The sequence below is a fragment of the Mirounga angustirostris genome, unplaced genomic scaffold, assembly GCF_029215605.1.
Source record: "Mirounga angustirostris isolate CCGP_5_RB_7025 unplaced genomic scaffold, mMirAng1.0.hap1 SCAF_5, whole genome shotgun sequence".
Classification (NCBI taxonomy): Eukaryota; Metazoa; Chordata; class Mammalia; order Carnivora; family Phocidae; genus Mirounga; species Mirounga angustirostris.
In genome coordinates this window covers 107,334,382-107,356,800 of record NW_026991713.1, presented here as the reverse complement: position 1 = coordinate 107,356,800, position 22,419 = coordinate 107,334,382, and the positions used below count along the sequence as shown (strand labels likewise).

Here is a 22,419-nt window from a genome sequence, read left to right as displayed (position 1 = left end):
CAAGTTAATCCCAAGATGAGCAACTCAGTAAATCCACCCATTCCTGTGGCAAAGCAAGTCTTTATTAACTGGATCTGTTAGGAGAAAGCTGCACTTCTGCCGAGCAAGTGTTAATAACCTCAGTACCCACTGGGGGCTGAGCAGACAGTATGGTGCCGAATCCAAACAAAGGATGCAAAACACTAGCTTCCGGACTTTAAAATCAGGGCTTTGAAAAAGTAGAGATGCAACTTAAAAACGGTAACATTCTATTAAATACAAGCCAAATAAATGTGAATATTTCATCTACATACGAACATGTACAGCTGCATCTGTTCCTCTCCCTGTAAAAAAGGTGCTGCCGTGAAAGATACGTGACTTTGAATCCTCCTCATCATAAACCACTAAATTCTGACTTTCCTAAAACATGGCTTCACTTCTACTCTCAAACAAGCTAAATATATCTTGATCGCTGAACATATTTCCATGTGACCCCTTCCTTTTCTACCCCCCCCAACATGTTATAGGATCTAAAATTCACTTAACAAAATCAATGTATTGATTCAGTCTCTTCATTATTAACACTTCCTGGATGATTGTAATGAACCTGCTCTTTTTCCTCTTGAAAACACAGGCCTCCCTTACATTAATATTACATTAATAACCTCCCAGTGAACCAGGAAAGCATAAAAATAAGATGTGATAAACAGAGTTTTACCTGACTCACCCATTATCCTGCTGAGGGCAGCATTTCTCGTGGGGGATTCATCAAGCCCCTCAATCCCACTGTAGAGGGAATGGGAGATTCTTCGTTCTCGATCATCCAATACTGTTTCAATGGGCAGCTCAGGTCCAGAGGGGCTCCCAGGTGACTTCAGCTACAGAGAAAAGGGGGCAAGGGAAAATCAGTACTGGAGGCCCATTAGCAGCATGGGGGAATTATAACAACTTGCCCAAGGCCTGCATCCAACTGGGTACCAAATGAACTAGAACTTTTCACCCTGTACCAAAATAATTTGTGATGACAGCTCTGCCTAATGACCAACTTTCTCTGCCACTTTACACTGTGCCTCCCATGAAGTTCTGTCAGATTGCAACCATTGGAGGAAAAATATGTATATTAAAAGCTTTTTTTTTTAAACTTATTTTGCTGCTTATTTTTTCAATTTGACTGTTAGTATCTGTTGAAGTCAATTTAAGTTATGCTTTAATTCAGAATTCTTTATGAGATGTTGCTCTGCACAAAGTGTGCTTTATCAGAATGGAAGCTGGAACTAAGCTATACTTTTTATATCTATAATAGGTAAATACACCTAACAATTAGCACTCATCTCCATGTGTGCTGGTAGAATTACTACCTACTCTAAAAGATCTTTACTTGTGAGCTCAGGTGTCTCGAACAATTCACTGAGCCTACATTTCTTCTGCTAGAAATTAGTTAAGAAATCATTCTATTCTCTTACTATAATCTTAAATATAAGATAGGGAGGTACCTGAAAAAAACCACTTTAATAGTACATAAACAATACAGAAGTAGGGACCAAATATTCTAATGAAGCAAAGATGTATATGTCACAAACATATATGATCTAATAAATAAGCAAAGAATACAGGTCAATTTCCATCACCATGAATTAAAACAGTATGTGGCATTCTTTCAAACAGCTGTGCCTCATAAGTCAGATTCTGCACAAAAATAATATGAATAAGGAACCTATGTTCATAAGGTCTTGAAACAAATCTGCTTCAAGGAGGGAACAAAGCACACTTAACAGCAATCCTCCAAACGTGGGCTCTGAGGTTAACCCCATGGACTAATATCTTATGACGCTCTGGTGCTGGCTTGCAGCCAGAGACAAAGAGGGCTTGGGGGGAGGTGGGGAGAGGGGTACAGCACAGTACCACCAAGTGAGAGAGAGGACCACACATCCCAAACAGAGGAAACCACAACGGTTGCAGTTCCTTCATCGGAACAAATTATTATTTCTGTTAGAAGCTATCATCTGTTTAATATAAATGAGATATTTAATGAAGTTCCAAATTGTAGACTTATCTCTCCCAGTTTGATAAGCACTGGGGAGATTTAATGCATTGAAGGGTCAACACAATTACAATTGGAGGCACGTCAAACTGCAGGAGAATAATAAACTCGCAGCGCTAGTGAATTAGACTCAATAAGGTTTAAATTGTGAAATGAGGATTTGTTTTATTAGTTGTTTTTTTTAACTGCAGATTACAACTGACAGCTTCACAGAAAAGTAAATTAAATATTCAAGGTCTCTGATGTAAAAAAATAAAAACATTTTCTGAAAGAATACTATGCCTCAATTCCAAAGTACTTTGGGGAGGTAAAAACAAAAACAAACTAAAGCAATACCCTATGCCTTTAAGAACAAGTATGTCTGAAAATTTTAAATGAGCACATACACTGAAGAGACTTGCGATCCAAATCTCTATATGAGACCTGCTTGCTGTACAATTTACTTTCTAAGACAAACAACGTATCCTCACATTTGCTTAACAGATACATTTAATTGAACTAGATAACTGAAATTTTCTAGATGATAAAATCCTTACAAAGCTATTCATGAGAAATCCCTAAATAATCTAAAAGGCTATTTTAGAATTTTAGAAAATCAAATAAAAATTCCATTTTAAAAAAGCAATGCAGGCTTTCTAGAGAAAAAAAAAAAAAAAACAAAAAACAGTAAGGTGCCTGTTCAGAAAGAACCTCACAATTGAACATTTTCATGGGAAAGAGTCTACACCTCCTCTACCTCCCTAACCATGTCTAATTTACATCTCAAAAGACAGATTTAAATGAAGACATCAGCAGCCTACTACATAAATATTTAACAGAAGATACAATGCCTTTTAATTTCTTTTAAAAAAAAAAAAACCTGATGGGGTACACAGTTTTGTTTTAAATCTTTTGATGATTTTTTTGTTGTCGTTGCAAGAAAAGGAGTTTAGGAAGGAGAAACACACCACGGGGGTACTACGGCGGCACAGGGGAGAGTCAGAGCAAGGGGGTAGAAGAGAGGCCCAGGGTGGTCTGCAACCTAGGTTAGTCCCAGGCCCTGTAAGTCTCCTTACATAAAAACCTTCTTCAAATTAAACTTAATTAGAAGAAACTAAAATAAAAGAACTACAATTTTCACTTTGTGGCTTGTTGTTTAAGGTGCAAAAATGTTCTTCAATCTAACTTATTCAGTTCCAGGTAGGAGTAGTTGTGCTCAGCCCCCTCAGCTCCACCTCTGGAAAAATAGGAAAGCCTTTTCACCTATTAGAGAAAACTTAGCTCTCGGTTGCAGCAAGATAACTCCTATTGGGTAGCAGTGTAAAGGGATACAGTCTTTTCTAAAGTAATACAGAAATGTATATCACAGGTCCAAAAACATCTTATACTCCTTGACCCGGCCATTTATTTCACTTTGTGGTCACTGCCCTCACAAAATAATAAGCTACACAAATAATAAAGATACATGTGAATCAATATTTATCATAACATTATTTACAAAGGTATAAAATTGGGAATTACCCCAATACTGAAAAACAATGTAAATGTAGTCCACACTTAGAAAAGATATTCAAATGATATGTTGCTTTTATAATCAGAAAATAACAAATGATATATAACAACAAAAATTGGATATTGTCCAATGAATATGCTTTCCATTATATACTTGGACTACTTTTCTTAGGAAAAGCTAAAATCTTGGCTTCTTTTAAAAAACTAATATCTTTTCTGCAGGGTTTAGCAAATTCTCATGTCATTGTAGGTAAGCATGAGTGGGTCAAATGATGTCTTTCACACAGAGAAATTGTATCCCACCATCTCGACCATAAGCATTGAAAACCTGGCATAGATAAGGCCCTGATCTGGGCAGCAAATTAAAGACTGGGTTCCAGTTAGTAAAGGGCACAATCTTATTATTCGACATTTCAGGATTTTTGGGCTTATTCTATTTTATCCCCAATGCCTGGCACAGAGCAGATACTAGGTGAATAAATGGATGAATAAATTAATTTCCAAGTGAATAACTCAGATTTTCCTCAAAATGGTTTGGAGATCTTATACACACTAGGCCACGTGGAAGCAGGTCTAAAGCTGAGGGCACAGCACAGTATGTGGCCTAGATTACAATGATATATTGTGGAAAGTACTAACATCCAAAGGACAGGTAAACACAAAACAATGAATAAAAAGACAGGCTTGAGTCTTGGAGAAGAGTGGTCGTAGCTTTAAGGTCCAGTTTCAGGTTCTGTTGTCATGTAGAACAACACTTCATCTCCTTTCCATACCCCCCCACCCACCCCCCACCCACCGTGGGCTACAGCAAAGATCAGAGAGGTACTGGAACCTCCCCAAGTCATTCTATCTGTAAGTGGCAGACCCAAAATGTAACTGTCTGATGCTAAAACCCATGCTTTTATTGTATGCTACTTCCTAACACAACCAGAATACAAATTGCCTGAACAACACAATCACAGTCAATTAAGGCCCACTCACATTGTGTAAGAGGAATGGGCACCTGTTTCTAAATTACTTTGCCACTACCTTGGCCTTGCAGCCATTAAGCAAATCATTTGACCTCTCTGCATTTATTTCTTAATACATGAAGTGAAGAGAATCATAAATGATACCTTAGGCCCCTTCCTATTCTAATATAGCTTTCTAATTCTAAGAGGATTAAACCTACAGAGAGAACTCATTTTAAAGTAGTCCCTGCTGACTACATCCTTCAGTATGGGGTCTAAGACAAGGCTCACCTGGTCACATTCTCTACTGGTACTAAGACGAGGCTTCATATGAAATAATTTCTAACACAGATACAATTAGATGACCGCAAGCTATGTTAAACCGCAGTAATTTCTACAAACATTAATTTCCTTGGAACATCCACAATCAGCATAATTGTCAAACACAGGTTATTTTCAATCCTCAAAGAACGATGTCAAGTATTTACTCCCGTTTCCCTCTACTATCCTTCAAAGTCCTCAACAAATGTGTCCTTTGTGATGATAACCAACGTTTCTGCCTCTTGCTTTATGTATTCTATCCAATGGAAAAGATTTAAGAAGTTTTTCCTCCAATGGGCGTCTGAGTGGCTCAGATGGTTAAGCATCTGCCTTTGGCTCAGGTCATGATCCCAGGGTCCTGGGATCGAGTCCCGCACTGGGCTCTCTGCTCAACGGGGAGCCTGTTTCTCCCTCTGCCTCTGCTTCTCTCTCTCTCTCTGATGAATAAATAAAAATCTTAAAAAAAAAAAGGAAGAAGAAGCTTTTCTCCAAAAAAGTTAATCCATCAATCAGGAAACAAGGGGAAGCCATTTCTTTTTTTTTTTCTTCTAAAGAAACAATTATTGTTGATGAGAAGTTTTTAAATGTACTTAAGAACATTAAATGTAAGGAAAGCAAAGGAAATCTAGAATCCCTGCCAAAATATTAATTTGGTTACCATGCCTGGTTTGTGTGTGTGTGTGTGTGTGTGTTGTTTTTTTTTTTTAGAACTTCAGTTTCTAATATAACTAAGTTATCTTTTCTTCTAAAAACGCCAGCCTCCCCAGGATTGTTTCCCTTGTCATTCCGTTCGTGCTTAGGTGTTAGCTCTGGGTTGGACATCAAGAGATGGAGAAGTAGGGACATGGCAGATGGACAAGGTCCCAGCCATCTCAGAATTTACAGTTCCTACGAAAGAAAACCCGAAAGGAAACATGACAGGGTAATTGCTGCTAGATGAAGGTAAGTACTCCGACTACGGAATACTCTGGTGAGAGAAACTAAAATCTAAAAGCTGTCCTTGTGAGGACAAGGAGCAGAGAGGGCTCATGGGGCAAACCCGGGCGAGACAGAACCGAGTGCCTGAGAAATTGCAAGCCGTGCCGAGGAGCCCACGCCCGCCGCACAGGGACGCACTGGAGGGGCACAGACGCCGGTTTCTGCATGTCCCGGGGGGCCATGGGATGGAGACTGGCACCTGTCCTGGAGGGGATGGAAACCTCCTGAAGGGATTTCAGCCGGGAGTGACAGGAGCAATGCGTTCTGTGGAAAAACCTGCCTGCCTGCAGTGTGGAGAACGGACTGCAGCAGCGAGCCCCGTGGGACAATGGGGCCTGAGGTGGGGCGACAGCAGCGGGGCTGGAGAAAGGTGGCTCGAGGAGAGACAGAGTCTGGAGGCAGAGGTTACTGAAACAGGGAAGGCATTTGAAAGGTCCAGAGTCCGTCTCCAGCTTCTACAACCACGGAGTAGCGGTAGGGGTTGGGGGGGGATGGGGCAAGACCAGGGTGGATGAAGTACTCAGGGAGGAACCGATTTTGAAGTAAAAGTATAAAGCCTCGGGCACCTTGTGACTTGGGAGCCTGAGCGACAAACCAGTAAGTGTCTGGACCTAGAACAGAACTCCGAGCTGGAAACGGGGTTGTGCGACCGGCCGTAACACGGGCGGTACCTGAAGATCTCCCAGGGAGCATGCGCGGCGTGGAGCCGGCCCGGGGGGAGGAGCCGGCCCGGGGGGAGGAGCCGGCCCGGGGGGAGGAGCCGGCCCGGGGGGAGGAGCCGGCCCGGGGGGAGGAGCCGGCCCGGGGGGAGGAGCCGGCCCGGGGGGAGGAGCCGGCCCGGGGAGAGCGCCGAGACACGCCGACGGTGACAGGGCAGGCGGAAATAAAGGAACCTCAAAGGAGGGAGAAGCGCCAGAGTGAGGTAGCAGAAAAAGGAGGAGAGCAGGTAAGAAGAGGTTCAAGATTGGTGGCGTTCCTAGATTCCTGAAAGGCCAAGCAGAAGAGACTGAGCAACATCTTCCGGAGAACGCCCCAAATGTGCTGTAGCGTGAAATGCAGGGTAAAGGGACGATACCTACTGTGGAGAGTTGACAAATAGTTTTTGGAAAAAAAAAAATACATGGCACTTCCTACGTACAAGAAAAGGGCACGGAAAGATGTGACAAAGTACAAACGGTTTTCTTTCTGCAAATTTTCATCTCCTCTGGCTTGAAATTAGGTATGCAAACCCTTGATTTAAAGATAAGTTAGTAAAATACAGTTTTGTGATACTGTCCAAGACCGGCCTCTGGCTGACTAATAGACCCACAAGGAGGGAACGCAAGCACATTATTTTGGCTTGAGGTTCATTCAAGACAAGACACCGTATGCTTCTATCAATATTTACTGTAACATAATTTACACATACTCTCATAATTCAGGGAGGTGTTTTTCCAAAGGTAACATATAAGTACAACAGCAGCAAAATCATGTCTCATGCCTTATGGGAAGCCAAACTGAGCTCTTCCGTCTTCATATAATTCTTCAGTTAAACCCTGTCAGTACAAAAGGCTTCTCGGTAGTATTACAAAGAAAGCACAGCACTCGTGATAAGATTTTTTTTTTTTAATATAATTGTTTTATAAGCTTATACTCTCCTAAGAAATAGTAATAACCAGCAATGTATGAAAATGATACCATAAGGAATATTGAATATTAAAGTCTATTACTATCTATTGCAGCTGTTCCCTTACTTAAATCATTTCATTCACATAAATTCATATGCAGAAGTAAATGAGACCCAGAGATCTTTCAGTGGGATTTCAATTTCGTGTGTTTTACAGGACAACAGGGAATAAAATCAGTGCTTTTATCAAAACATTTTCAGGCTGGTACAGGTTTGCTTTGCTACTGTTTGGGGAATGACAGGGACTCATCTGAATCAGAGGAAAGCATGTCTGGATTCAGGATGCTGGTCTTTAGTACATTTCTTAATGTTTTAAGTGCCCCCAGAACATCCAATGCTTTTCTGTGAAAGAAAATTTTGAGGTGTTTACAAATTTTAATTTATTTTTAAAGAGACTGAGAATATGATATATTCTCCAGTAGAATATAAGTTCTGTGAGAGAAGGAGCCCCATCTGTTTTTAGTCACTGCCATATCCCAAGGATCTAACACATTTCTTGAATATAGTAGGTGCTCAGTAAACATCTGCCAAACAAATACTGTCCTGTGAATGTGAAATTATTCAGTTTTAGAAAAAGACCTAATAAAGAACAATGTGCTTGTGAACTCTGGAGAATTTTTCAACTAGCACTATTTATAGGACTTATATTAGAAAGGTCAGTTAACTTTTGGCAACAAATAAAAACTCTATTATTCAAGAAAACCATTCCAGTAGCCTACTCAGAAGGATTAGCATTTATATTTATCTTATGAAAGTAAATTTTTTCCCAAAGATTTTATTTATTTATCTGACACGGAGAGACACAGCGAGAGAGGGAACACAAGGAGGGGGAGTGGGAGAGGGAGAAGCAGGCTTCCCGTGGAGCAGGGAGCCCCATGCGGGGCTCAATCCCAGGAACCTGGGATCATGACCTGAGCCGAAGGCAGACGCTTAACGACTGAGCCACCCAGGTGCCCGAAAGTGAATTTTTTTTATGTCCCGCTGTTCCCCATTCTGAGAAGTTAAAGGTTACATTGTTCTCTTGTTGTTGTGGAAATTAATGCATTAATTATTGTTAACAAATTCTCCATTTGAAAAATAAAAACAATAAAGAAGTCAGTAGTCAATAACCATCCCAAAGTTGGTCACCCCTGTACACTGACTACCCAACCTTCATTACAAAATATGAATGTACTACGGGATGGCATGAGTGATCAACACAACCTGAATAGCTCGCTTTAGATATATAACATAGATTTTTAAATTAAGAAAAACACTTAAACAATTTAGATATAATTTTCAGTTTGTATGATTTCCTAGTCATTTCCTTTTAGTTGATTTAAAAATGTGGGGAGTTGAGCATTGATTAAAAGCAAAAACAAACTCTACATTTTTAACAAGCTTTGCTCTATAAATTCTCAGCTCCCACCTATTTCCTATAGATGGCACATAATTTATAATAGATCTATGAACCTGGTTTTTTTTCAAGTTCCAATATTATCAAATCAATATATAATTCCTTTTAAATTTTCAAATACCCCACTGTGCCAGAAAGTATGTTTCCACTTACTATTTTTTTTACTATTTGGGGAAACAGATGATCACACCCTTCAGGAAAGGATACTCTTCCTACTCATTCCTAATTACGCACTGCTGCGTATATTTAGAACCAGCCATGGCATTGTGCAATAGTTCTCTCTCAAAAGCATGCAATCAAGGGGAAAATACTCAACGCTATAGTGAAGGAGAAAGGGGACACAGGGAACAGAAGGGGAGACTTACACTTTTGACAATGTCACAAGAGAAACAGATTCTCCCCTGTCAGGAACTTTGGAACAGGCATCCCATTTTAGATAAACAAATGAACTAGCCCTTGTTTCATTGTTTCTCTCTCCCAGGTACAACACTACTGAACAGAAGAGAAACTGTTGGCTCCCAGCAGGAAGGTATGGCCCTGTTTGCAAGAAGAGAACCCAGCTGAAGGTGCTTTTAAGATTCCCAGTGTTATTTGTTGAGCTGGCCATAGAAATACTAATGCACACTTAGGAATACTTTGATCGCAGAAGTAAGAGAACAAATCACAGTCCACAGTCAATACAATAAAAAGAGCAAAGATAATTTTATAATATTTTGAAGGAAAGTCCCAGGACCTGCCATTCTTTATCCATTAGGACAAAAACTTAGTCTTATTACAATTTCAAATGCTAGTGTCTTTTTATTTCCTATACTTTACCTCATTGCACTTGCTTATTCGCCTCGCAACAATGAGCTGGATCATTCCTCGCTTGTTCCCTTCAGTAGACATAGACCTTCTGAGGGTTTCCATGGCATCTTGGTTTGTCTTGCCCAACAGGGATTCTCCATTCACTGCTATCAGTTGATCATTCACCCGAAGCCTTCCATCCTGGGAAGAAAACAGGTAGAAGTAAGTGCTATTAAATAGTCTGTTATAAAAGAAGTTGCTCTCTCTTTAGTTAAAAAAAAAATAAAAAATAAAAACAAGGGGAGAGAAAGGGGGCTTTAATCCTAATGGACTGTGTCCAATTGAACAGGAGCACAATAATGTCTAAGCAGCCACTGCAGCCTGTGTCTATTTCAATCATTTATACATTTGTAAATCAAGTCATTATCATAATCTGTTTACCAAAACAGCATACTAATTCAAAGGACACAAAGTGATTACTTTCTTGCTTCCAGAGACACCCATAGAGGTTATTTACAACCCAAGACAAGAAAAAGCTCAAGGCTGTTACACAATTGCAGAGAAGTGCCCCCTTGACGAACAGGGAGGAAACTTGCTCTCCACTGGCAAGCAGGCAAAGTGACCCACAGGCAGGGGACAAGGGAAAGATGAGCCTTCCTGTAGGGCAGCTCTGTGCCCGGAACCTAAGCTAAGTCTTTGCATGGATTATCTTCTTTGAACTACAAGGACTATGGCTTGTAAATTCTGTGAGACAAAAAAATGGGGACTTGAAGCTATGGATTCCATCCTAAAATGAGAGATCACGGAGATTTCTATTCGCTTGATCACAAATGGGGTATTATGAAGAAAACAAAAGGCGTTACAGGGGAAGCGTGACAGGGTATCAGAACATGCCACTCCAAAACATGCCATTCTGGCACAAGGACTCTTTTGAGCTGAAGGCAACTGAGAACTGGCAGATGCCGGAGGAGCTCTCTGTTCTCTGCCTTGCTGGCTGAACACAGAGCTCCTCTTATGAAGATGCCCCTTGCCTGTCCTTAACCAGGAAGAGAAGGACATCACCAGAGACAGCGATAGCTCTGAGATTAGCCAGGCGACAAAACAGACCATGCACAAGAAACCTTATCTACCACTAGTTTCTGCCATCTATTTACCATCCCACAATTGACCTCTCTGAGAAGCCCAAATGTCATTTTTTGTCCAATTACTGTTCCATAATTTACTGCCTTTTGCTAAAATGGTATCTAAGCTTCTGAGTTTTCTTTAGATTTTCTTTTCTGTAAAGCCCCTGTACATGGAAAAATTTAAATATTAACATCAATAAAATCTGTAAACATGTTCTGTTCATGTGTCTTTCGCCAGTTTAATTCATAGGCCATAAGAGGGTGGAGGAAAGGAGCCCCCCACCCCCCCCACACACACACTGTGTATATGTTCCCAAGACAGGAATAGGGTTGTAATGATATATTTTTGTTAATGGGCATAAGCCGAGTAAGGGTAACATTTGCTTACTTTAGATGCTGCTCCTCCATTAATAATGGACTTGACGAAGATTCCCAAATCCGCATGGTTCTCTTTTGACCGGTTACCTTTGACGCTGACACCAAGACCGGCTGATCCTGAATCGTTAAGTGGAACTTCAAATGTCAGAAATTCCCTGGTGCCATCAGGTGTGAGAACAATATCCTCATCTTCTGCTTTCTAATAGGAAACAAAATTGCATGGCACGTTATATTCCAATGTTCCCTTCTCACAGCTATTTTTAAAGACTGCTAATGAGCAGTCTTTAATCCTAACAGGCACAGTATTTCCACCAACGTTCTGCAACAAGATCCATGATAACAGTGCATCTGCACCCCCTCCAGATGATTCCTGGAACCAGCTGTTAATATTTTTATGTGGCACTTGTTTCAATATTGAAACAAACTCAAAGCAGATTCTGAGAAATGGAAAAATACAGCTGAAAACTGAAGACATGTGACTCCTAGAGTTTGGGACTTTTTTGTTGTTGTTCTGTTCATATATCCTAAACCACAGGAGAAAAACAGTCACAGCAGGAATCAAAATAAATAAATATAACTCATTTGTCCTTTTATTCATTAGGAATTTTTGATGTCATTAGGAGTTTAATGCTCACTAATGGTATATCATTTTCTTCACAATAATAAGTTCTGATGATACAAAGCCAGCAGAAACAGGTATTCATTTTCAGAGAGCCACTAGAGAGCTTTAACCTTCAGCATCCATGAGACAGAAACAACATCAGAGGACACCTTTCCTCAACACCGTAGTATGCCTCAGACAGCTGGGGGATATTCTCCAAGCAATACAGCTTCATTAATTAGTGGTGTCTGTAAGCTTTGATTTCATAACTGTAGTCATCACTGCATAAGAAGACTGTTTCAGAACAGAACATATTTAAGACACACCAAATCCTGTCCAGCCCCCTTAAAATTTGAGGAAAAACAGGAAGCTGAAAGTACAGCCTGATGAACCAGTCAGAGGATGTGTTCTGCCACTACAACACTGGGCACCGGGGACGAGGCCGCCTGCCCGCCTCCGGACTTCTCTTCAGCAGTCCCACCCACGACCAGGACTGGAACCACTCACATCTCTACCCTGGTCATCTCCAAATAGGTAAGGACTCAAAGTATTTCCAACCACATAACAGCTAGGTGACACAAACTCTTCAAATCACAGCTAAAGGCCTCGTCTAGTCCTACCACACGTTCCCGCTCCTCTTTCTCCAATTATGGAATATTTCTCCAGCATCCACCTAGTCACTCAAGCTGGAATTATCAAATTATAATTGAAAGATGGCTAAATATCTAATGGTACATAATTAGGCTAGACTATAATGCATCCTTTAAAGTGTGCTTTTAAAGAATGTTCAATTGCACACAAGGAGGCTATCACAGAGCAATGTGGGTAGACTTCAATTTTCTTCTGTGTCCCAACAAATGTTTAAATTTTTCTAGTAACAATAAAAATTAATATAATAATGATGAAATAATTTTTTTTTACAAATTTGGGGATTTAACATCGCAACCAGATGAAATAATTTTTAGAAGCATAGCATTTATCAATAAAAGATAATTTTTTACTGCAAAAGATATGTTTTTTTAAATCCCCAAATCCATAATAATGTGATTCATAAAGTGAGGTTTCTAATTTACTAATATCCACTATTAACATTTTATGGTAGGATGTTCTTTGTGCCATCTTTGCAAAAAACAACCTCATAGTTATCGGGACAAGGTATGTTTCAAAAAAATAAAATCACTAATATGTTAAAAACAGGAAAACTATATAATAAAGAATGCAAAATAAGAACAACTTGAAAAGATACAGGGCAATAGCTATGTTACTATACAAAGCAAATACATTTCAGTGTCAAAGTCAAAATCAAGCCTAAGCCTGCTCATTATAAAAATGTTTATACTGAAAATATTCCCAGAGAATAATTATAGCTCAAATAAAACCAATGTATTGGAGAGAAAGAAATATCAAATACTCATATCAAAATATTGATATAGCACATATTTACTATGCTAATACTAATATACATTTTATATTCTATAAACTTTTATTCATATGGTTCAGAAGGACTAAGTAATGACTTTGTGTGAATACAGCTATCTCAATATAAAATCTGTTATAAAAACATAATGTGTAAGTAAATTGTGATGTCTTAAACACAAAACAGTATCAAAACACACCATAGTGTCCTTCAGAGTTATTTCAAATTCAGAAGTAATTAAAGGTAAAACATACTTTGTGAATCAGAATCAGTATTTATATTCCTGGAAAAGTTGCATTTAAAAAGGTATAAAAAGCAAAGATAGTCCTCAGCTGGGCACATTTAGGTCTGATCATTGAGTACATTTGTTTGCCTCAAGTCTAGAAGGTTCTTAATTGTCACTTACTGATTTAGGTCTTCAGTTTGGCTTTTTAATGTTTACTGATTTTCACATTTCCATAATGTTTTACTAAGGCTTAAAATTCTCATTTATTTTTCTACTTGAAAAATCAAGATAAGGAGCTGACTGAATATATGAAGAAAAATTTTAATCAAGTTGAAATCATTTCCTGACATGCCCTACTCTGAACCTGTCTTAAAGGAGACTATTTTCTCCACAGGAAAGTTCCATTTATTATGAAAACCACAGGATGGGAATGATATTCTTTTTCAGCTTTCTTATCAAGTCTTAAGTCATTATTATCATTAAAAACATTTAAGTGAGAGATTGTACTTTCCTTTGATATTTCATTATTAATCCATTTGGCTCTTGACATAAGACTGAAATTAATGCCAGCTTTTAGAACTTAATTTTCTGGCAGCAAAATGTTTTAAAAAATTTGCTCTTCAAAAACCATTTTAAATGCCACATTATAGAGAACTTTTTACGGAGTCTTCTAGTATAGATCTCTTCATTCTGATACAAAGGAGAAACTAATTTTCTATCACCTTGACGGGTTCCATCCAGATTGTGTAATTTACAACTGTCTGAGTCAAATTCTTTCTACAAAAATACAACAAATGTATTTCCTTTGCCTCTCAGTCATTTGCACATGACCATGTCATTCAAGCTCATCATGTCCCTCATGCACACATGTTTGAACACTCCAAATGATTTTTTGCATTAGTGCAACCTGTCATTTTTTACTTTGCCCACTACTCCACTGGCATTTTTGTTAAGCACACTAGAAGCAGGAAGCCTGCAGAATGGGCAGTATGAAAGCTATCTGCTTTCCCACTATCCTCAGAATAGCAGAAAAGATGCACACTTCTATCTGCAGTGAGACAGAACAATAACCACAAGCGTGCAACACGAAGACCCAGCCAGGCGTCCTTTTTCCCCGGAGAGCAGTCCAACAGCTGTGGGAAACAGTGGGCCCACAGGTCCTTCTGAGCCTGCTTAATCTGAAAAATGGGTAGATCCAAATGAGAGAGGGAAAAAAAGTTGATTATCTTAAATAGAAAAAAAAAATATGAGCAGAGTCATCTCTGAGCCTCAATATATCAAGATTTTAATAAGAGTGCACAAGATATTGTGAAAAGACGTGGTATGTATCCATGTCATAGGAGGCCCTAAAATCACAGATCTGAGTCCAATAGCTGATTTCAGGCTCTGCAAAGAAATAAATGATTCAACCAACATTCTGCCATTTGTGAAATAAAAGGAAATATAAATATATAAAATCTCCCTTCAATGCCTGCTATTATATTGGTCTTTCACCCCAGTTCCTGACACAGAGCTCCTAAAACCCTTGTAATTTCCTAATAAGAGTGTTGGACACAGAGCTCCTAAATCCCTTGGGATTTTCTGGATGTTAGGAGCATCTTTTGTTCTAATGAGGTGACATTTGGTGGATTCCTCGGTGGCTCCTGGGTGGGCTCTGGTCACCAGAAAGAGCAAGCCATGATTAGAAGTTAAGAACTTTAGCCCAAGCCCATTCTCCAAGAAGGTGAGAACGGCTGAAAACAGTTAATAATTGATCATGCCTTTACGATGAGGCCTCCATAAAAATTGCAAAAGTATGGGGTTCAGAGAGCTTCCAGGTTAATAAACATAGCAATTTACCAGAATGGGGGCACACCCCAACTCCAAAGGGACAGTAGCTCCTGAGCTTGGGAACTTGTAGATTTTTGCCCTAAATATCTCTTCATCTAGTGTTCTGTCTGTGCCCTTTAAAATGTCCTTTGTAGGGGTGCCTGGGTGGCTCAGTCAGTTAAGTGTCTGCCTTTGGCTCAGGTCATGATAAGAGGGTCCTGGGATTGAACCCTGCATTGGGCTCCCTGCTCAGTGGGGAGTCTGCTTCTCCCTCTCCCTCTCCCCTGCTCATGTACTCTTCTCTCTCTCTGTCACTCACTCTCTCTCACATAAATAAATCTTTAAAAAAATAAAATACCTTTGTAAGAAATTGGCGATAGTAAGTAAACTGTGATCCTGGGCTCTGTGAGTTGCTCCAACAGATTATCAAACCCAAGGAGACGGTCATAGGAACCTCTGATTTGTGGCCAAGTTAGAAGTTGTGGGTAGCCTGGGGATCCACTACTTTCTTATGGCCTCTGAGTGGGGGGCAGTCTTGTGGGACTGAGCGCATAACTTGTGGGGCCTACACTAACTCCAGACCGTATAAAGAAGTACATTGTCTGGAAGACTCACACATTGGTATCAGAAGTGTTGTGAGTGTGAGCAGAGAAATAACAGCAAAGTTTTTTGCTGCTCACTGCTCCACTATAATTTATTGACTTCTCTCTCACTCCCTTTTCCACTGAGTTAATTTCATTACTGCACAAACATGATAAATCAATAACAAAAAGATGAACACTCCCACAACAAATAAGAGATATGAATGAGCAATTCATTAAAGAAAGATGAGTGGGCAAAAAAAAATAGGTAAAATAATCTACTTGCAACAAAAGACATGCAATCAACAAAAGTTATCAAACTCCTGAAGAAAATTGCTTTAAGTAATGAAATCCAAGAATGCAGAAAGGATGGTGAAATGGGCACTTTCCTGCACTGCTGCTGAAATATAAAAAGATACAACACTTATAGAAGTCAATTTGGCAATGCTTATCAAGAGCCTCTACATTTTTAACCCAAAAAATAGTACTTTAGTAATATGTCCTAAAAAACTGTGATCAAGAACAAAGATTTAACGTCAAGATGTTCACTGCTTTAATAGGACAGCTAAAAAATAAGAAAAACCTACATGTATGATATTAGGTAGATTAAGATATACTTATACAATGTAATACTATTCAGCTATTAAAGTCTTTAAAAAGTATCCCATTTGGTGGGACAGAAAAACATTTGTGACTAAGAAAACTGGGTTTTATCCTGTAAGCTTTCTTAACTTCCAATACTGCACCCATCATAAGCCTTGAGATTCTATTTTAATAAATTGTTTAATGTCTGCTTTCTCATACCAGTAAAAGCTTTAGGAGGAAGGGACATATCAGTCTGTCCTTCTGCTTTGAACATGACATTTATTAGCTACATGATATGTGCCTGGAACATGATATATATATATATTAGCTACATAGGTAAAGAAGAAAATCGTAAAAAAAAAATACACATCAAAATGGTGGCACTGAAGTCACATAATTGCAGGTGACTTTTTCTTCTATACTTGACTGATTTTTGTAACATCCATTAATTATACACTACTGCTTTGTAACATAAAAATCCCACTGCATGCCATTTCTTTAATTCTTCTTCCTCTTAAAAAACCAGTGTGGGAAAGAAGGGCTAGGAGCATGGTTATAAATGTTGGGCAGGGGCTGGTGCTCAGAAGGGATACCAGAGTTCTTACAAAACCATTATGCCATGGTGACAGAATATCATATTCTCAAGCTAACAAAAGGTTTAAAGAAGTTAAAAGGAGACTACATTCATTCAACATAAAGAGATTAAATAATATGCAGTTATCACAAATAGGAACGATTCATGTTTTTAATTATGAGGAGGATTTTTTAAATAAGAAGTTATCTTGGTTTTATTTTGTTTTTGCACAAAAGAATGACCCTCCAAAGTTTCTTTAAGTTATATATTTTAATTTATCCCACACGTGAGATGAATGTTTATACACATTATCTGTGCTGATATGTTAAGGTTAATTATTCTTATTAAGCAAAGTCAAAATGTCACATTGGCTTTATTGTGCTGTATTCTAAATCAAGTGGTAGATGTAAAATAAGTAAAATTTAAAGAATTTATTGGCTTGATAATACCAATACTGATAATAAAATGTTTTATACAGTTATTAACCTATAATGTTAAGTTAGAAACCCTTATCAAATTAAAAAAATACCACACAAACCCAAATTGAGGCACATTCTCAAAGTAACTTGCTCTTCAAAAATGAAAAATAAAAATAAACTGAAGAAATGTTCCCGATTACATTAGACCGAAGAGACATGACAACTAAATCCCACACATGGTCCTGAACTGGAAGCCAGACCAGAATTTGATTCTTATGTATCCATTCATTCATTCATTCATCTCTGCATGCTATAAAGGCCATTAATTGGGGCAAGTGGTAGTACAAAACTTTCAAGTCAGTGTTAATTTCATGTCTTTGGCAACTATACTGTGGTTGCATAAGGAAAGGTCCTTGTTCTTAGGATAGACACATTGAAATATTTACAGATAAAGGGGAATTACATTTGCATTTTATTCTCAATTCAGAAAAAAATACGTATAGTGGGAAGGAACAAAGGAAAAAGTAGAGAGAGGGTGGAGGATGAAAGATAATTATGTATCAAATGTGGTAAAATATTAACAATTGGGGAATGTGGTGAAGGGCATACTGGAGTTTTCTGTACTGTTTTTGAAACTTTCCTAAAAGTCTGACATTTCAGAATGAAAATGGTACACAGGAACTAATCCAGAATACTGCTATATCTAAAACAGTTTTCATTTAAAACAGGTATTTCTACCAACATAAAAAATAACCTAAGAGTTCAATACCAAAAAAAAATTATACAATAAATTTTAAAAATATTAATTTTATTACTATCTACAAAAGGAGAATTAAAAAATAAGATATATTTCTCAAGGACAAGCACATCAAACACTAAGAAATCCTTATCTTGCTATAGTAATAATAAGCAATTTCATGTGAATTGACAGAGATTGACTATACAAAATCATTACAATTTTTATAATATCATGAAAATATTATTCTATCCCAACTTTGGAGAAAGATCATTTTAACGTAAGTTTGAATCAGGGCACCTCGTCTAGCTTAGTCGGAAAAGCATGTGACTCGTGGTCTCAGGGTTTTAAGTTCAAGCCCCATGTTGGGTATAGAGATTACTAAATAAATAAATAAATAAATAAATAAACTCGAAAAAACAAGTTTGAATCATCTGAATTCAAACTTAATTAAATTAAATTTAAACTAAAAAGTTTTTTAAAAAGTCTGAGCATTTAAAGCACTAAAAATAGCACAAGATTTTATAAAATGTTTTATGACAATAGCAATATTTGCTGCTCAAAACCAAACTACTAAAGCCAACATATGATTAGTGTCTGATAGTATAACTCTTCATCAAAAACTCAAAAAAACACTTTAATGTGTGTTCTCTACAGTACCAACATTGATTTACATTATAGGGACTACAGAAGTGTTTCATTATTAATTTAACCCAAAGAATTTGTACAAAGACATCGATAAAAATGTAATGACTCAAAATTCACTCCCTCATTAAGCTCCCTATTTGCTTTGTCTGATTTGACTGGATTTTTTTTTCTTTCCAGCTTTTTTGAGATATAATTAATATATAACACTGTATAAGTCTAAGGTGTGCAATGCGTGATTTGATACAGTGACAGATTGAAAAATGATTACCACCATAGTACTAGCTAACATCTCCATCACATAATTATATATTCTTTCTGTGGTAAGAACAGTTAAGGTCTACTCTCTTAGCAACTTTCAAGTATATAATACCGTATTATTAATTATAATCACTATTCTCTACACTAGATCCCCAGACCTTATTCATCTTATAACTGGAAACTTATACTCTTTAACCCACATCTCCTCTTTCCTCCCATTCCCCAGGCCCTGGTAAACACCATTCTAGTCTGTTTCTATGAGTTTGGCTTTTTTAGATTCCACATATAAGTGATACCATACAGTATTTGTCTTTCTCTGACTTCTTTCATGTAGAGGGCTCAAGGTTCACCCATGTTGTTGCAAATGGCAGGATGTTCTTCCTTCTCGTGACTGAATACTATTCCAACGTATATAAACACCACATCTTTATGAATCTACTGATGAACACTTAGGTTATTTCCATATCTTGGCTAATGTGAATAATGCTGCAATGAGATAGTGATTTCAATTCTTTGGATATACATACTCAAAAGTGGGATTGCTAGATCACATGGTAGCTCTATTTTTAATTTTATGAGGAACCTTCATACTATCGTCTATTGTGGCTGCACCAATTTACATCCCCACCAACAGTGTACAAGTGTTCCCTTTTCCCACTTTCTCCCAACACTTGTTATCTCTTGTCATTTTGATGTAGTCACTCTAACAGTTGTGAGGTGATTCCTGTGGTGTTGATTTGCATTTCCCTGGTGATTAATTGACATTCAGCACTTTTTCATGTATTTCCTGGCCATTTGTAGGTCTTCTCTGGAAAAACTTCTATTCAGTTCCTCTGCCTATGTTTTAGTCAGATTGTTGATGTTTCTGCTATTGAGTTGTAGGAGTTTTTCATGTCCCTTGGATATTGACCCCTTATCAGATGGAATGATTTGCCAACATGTTCTCCCATTCTCTAGGTTGTCTTTTCATTTTATTGATTTCCTTTGCTGTGCAGCTCTTTAATTTGATGTAGTTGCCATTGTTTACTTTTGCTTGTGTTCTCTTTGCTTTTGGTGTCAAATCCAAAAAATCATCAGCAAGTCCAATGTCAAGGAGCATGTTTTCTTCTTGGAGTTTTATGGTTTCAATCCATTTTATGTTAATGTTTGTGTATGGTATAAAATAAGAGTTTATTTCATTCTTTTGCATGTGAAGATCAAGTTTTCTCAACACAACTATCCTTTCCCCATGTAGAGTCTGGGTTCTTTGTCATAAATTAATTGACCATATATAGATGGGTTCATTTCTGGGCTCTTTATGCTGTTCCATTGATCTTTGTGTCTGTTTTTATGCCAATGCCATATTGTCTTGATAACTGCAGCTTTGTAATATAGTTTGAAATCAGGAAGTGTGATGACTCCAGCTTAATTGTTCCTTCTTACTATTGCTTTAGCTGCCAGGGTCTCTGGTAGTTCAATGTGGATTTTAGTCTTACTTTTCTATGTCTGTGAAAAATGTCACTGGAATTTTGATAGGGATTGCATTAAATCTGTAGATCACTTTGGGCAGGATGGACATTTTAACAATATTAATTCTTTAAATCCATGAGCACAGAAGATCCTTCCATTTATTTGTGTCACCTTCAACTTCTTTCATCAATGTCTTAACGGTTTTCAGTGTTCAGATCTTTCACCTCCCTGGTTCACGTTATTCCTAGGTATTTTATTCTTTTTGATACTACTGCAAATGGGATTGTTCTTTTAATTTCTTCTACGGTTTTCTCTTTACAGTGGGGTCATTATGGTAGCATTTACTTGATCTCCTATAACCATTAGTTAAATGAACCTCTTAATGACAATGCTTATTACCTACCTCATTGAATCTCTATATCAAGACTAAATCTTCTGAAGTTAGCCTATCAAGATGCCTCCACCTCTTCCAGGAGGTTCTCAAAGACTCCCCACTGTATCCCTGCATTTTTCATAGGGAGAATCCACTAACTCTTTTTGGAATGCATTTTGAATTCATGACTTTTAAGCATATCTTATCTCTGTGCTCTAGTATCATCTCTAAACCATATTATTTTCTAAAGGCCTACTTTTATCTCATAGCCCTGAATCTGTTTAACATAAAATTGTATTTTGACATGGATCCTACTCAAGAGCTCTTTGGGGAGCTTCCTAACCAGGTTTGCATTAGTCCTATTTGAAGCCAAGGAAGAAACTGGCACTTTGGTAAGTCAAGGTCTTATAGCCAGCAGGTAAATTCACTACACTTCACTGTGATGTTAATTTTATATGTCAACTCACAGGGTGTTTTTGAATGAGATTCATATTTAAATTGATGAACTCTGAATAAAACAGATTGCCCTCGAGAATGTGGGTAGGCCTCATTCAATCAGTTAAAGGCCAAACAAAACAAGAGGAGATTCCAGCCAACTGACTTGAGACTGAATCGGCAACATTGGCTCTCCAGGGTCTGCAGCCTGCTGACCCACACTGCAGATGTGGACTTGGTGGCCTCATGAATCACACAAGCCAAACTATTATACTAAATCTCTTCCTATATATACACATATCCTATGAGTTCTGTTTCTCTGGAGAACCCTGACTAGTACTGCATGTATTATCTTGTCCTACCAGGACATCCACATGAGATGCCTTATATTAAGGGAATAAACTTCTCAAAGGCAAAGGAGTTTATTCAGGACATAGAGCAAGTGGTGATGAGCCTGTGCTAAATAATTCGGCTTTCTGGCCAATTTTCAATGATTAATTTGCAACCAGAATTTCTAATCTTGAAAAAGGACTTCAACTATTTCCATTTTGACCTCAATCTGTACTTTCTAATGGATTAAGTTCTTCTTTTCAGTTTAACTCTTAACTCAGGCAAAAGACCCTGCCAGCAAAGCATGTCCTGATGGGAGCCAAAACTAACCCCCACCCCCGCCCCTGGGCAATAAGGACTACCCTGAGCCAGGAAGACCCAAGTGTGACTGACCTCAAGACAATGATCAACCTGACATTCACTACCCACCTATGTGTTAGAGACATTCAGTTAGGTTCTAACAGGAGGCCTGGAGGCCAAGAAAAAGTCAGTCATGGCCAGCTATTGACAAAGTCAGAGGCCTGTCCTGGCAACACTCCAGAACAAAACCACAAGAACCAAAGTCAAACCAGACAGGCCCAAGATGGTGACAAAGTAGGCTGGAAACCCCTGCCCAAATAAGGAAGAAAAGGCTCAAAACCAGCTTCCAAGAAATCCCCACCCAAGTAATGAATATTCCACAACTGTCAATAAAAGATAAAAACCCAACCCCCAGGATAATCAGCTCACTCACTGGCCTTCTCACATCTGGAGAGTGTACTCTCACTTTAATAAACATTCCAGCTTCTGTCTCTAGCCTGTGTTGTGTCTGTCCTTTAATTCTTCCTCATAACAAGACCAAAAGACTTGGGTGACATCTTTGGGACAG

The 22,419-nt window shown here is 38.2% G+C and overlaps 1 protein-coding gene across 23 annotated transcripts in view; it reads right to left on the bottom strand.

Moving 5' to 3' along the window:
- The window catches only part of PARD3 (par-3 family cell polarity regulator), a 665,712-nt gene that overhangs the window by 229,169 nt on the left and 414,124 nt on the right, over positions 1–22,419 (bottom strand). For 14 of the 23 annotated variants that reach the window (XR_010411651.1, XM_045874201.3, XM_045874191.3 and 11 more), the window contains 3 exons: positions 11,121–11,309; positions 9,639–9,809; positions 698–857 (listed from right to left, as the gene is read on the bottom strand). Coding sequence is in view for 22 of the 23 variants with exons in the window: in XM_045874201.3 (XP_045730157.1) it covers positions 698–857; positions 9,639–9,809; positions 11,121–11,309 (520 nt within the window). In the remaining variant the exon portion in view is untranslated. The remainder of the gene's footprint in view (positions 1–697; positions 858–9,638; positions 9,810–11,120; positions 11,310–22,419) is intronic. The other 9 variants (XM_045874205.3, XM_045874193.3, XM_045874198.3 and 6 more) reach the window with 1 other exon arrangement.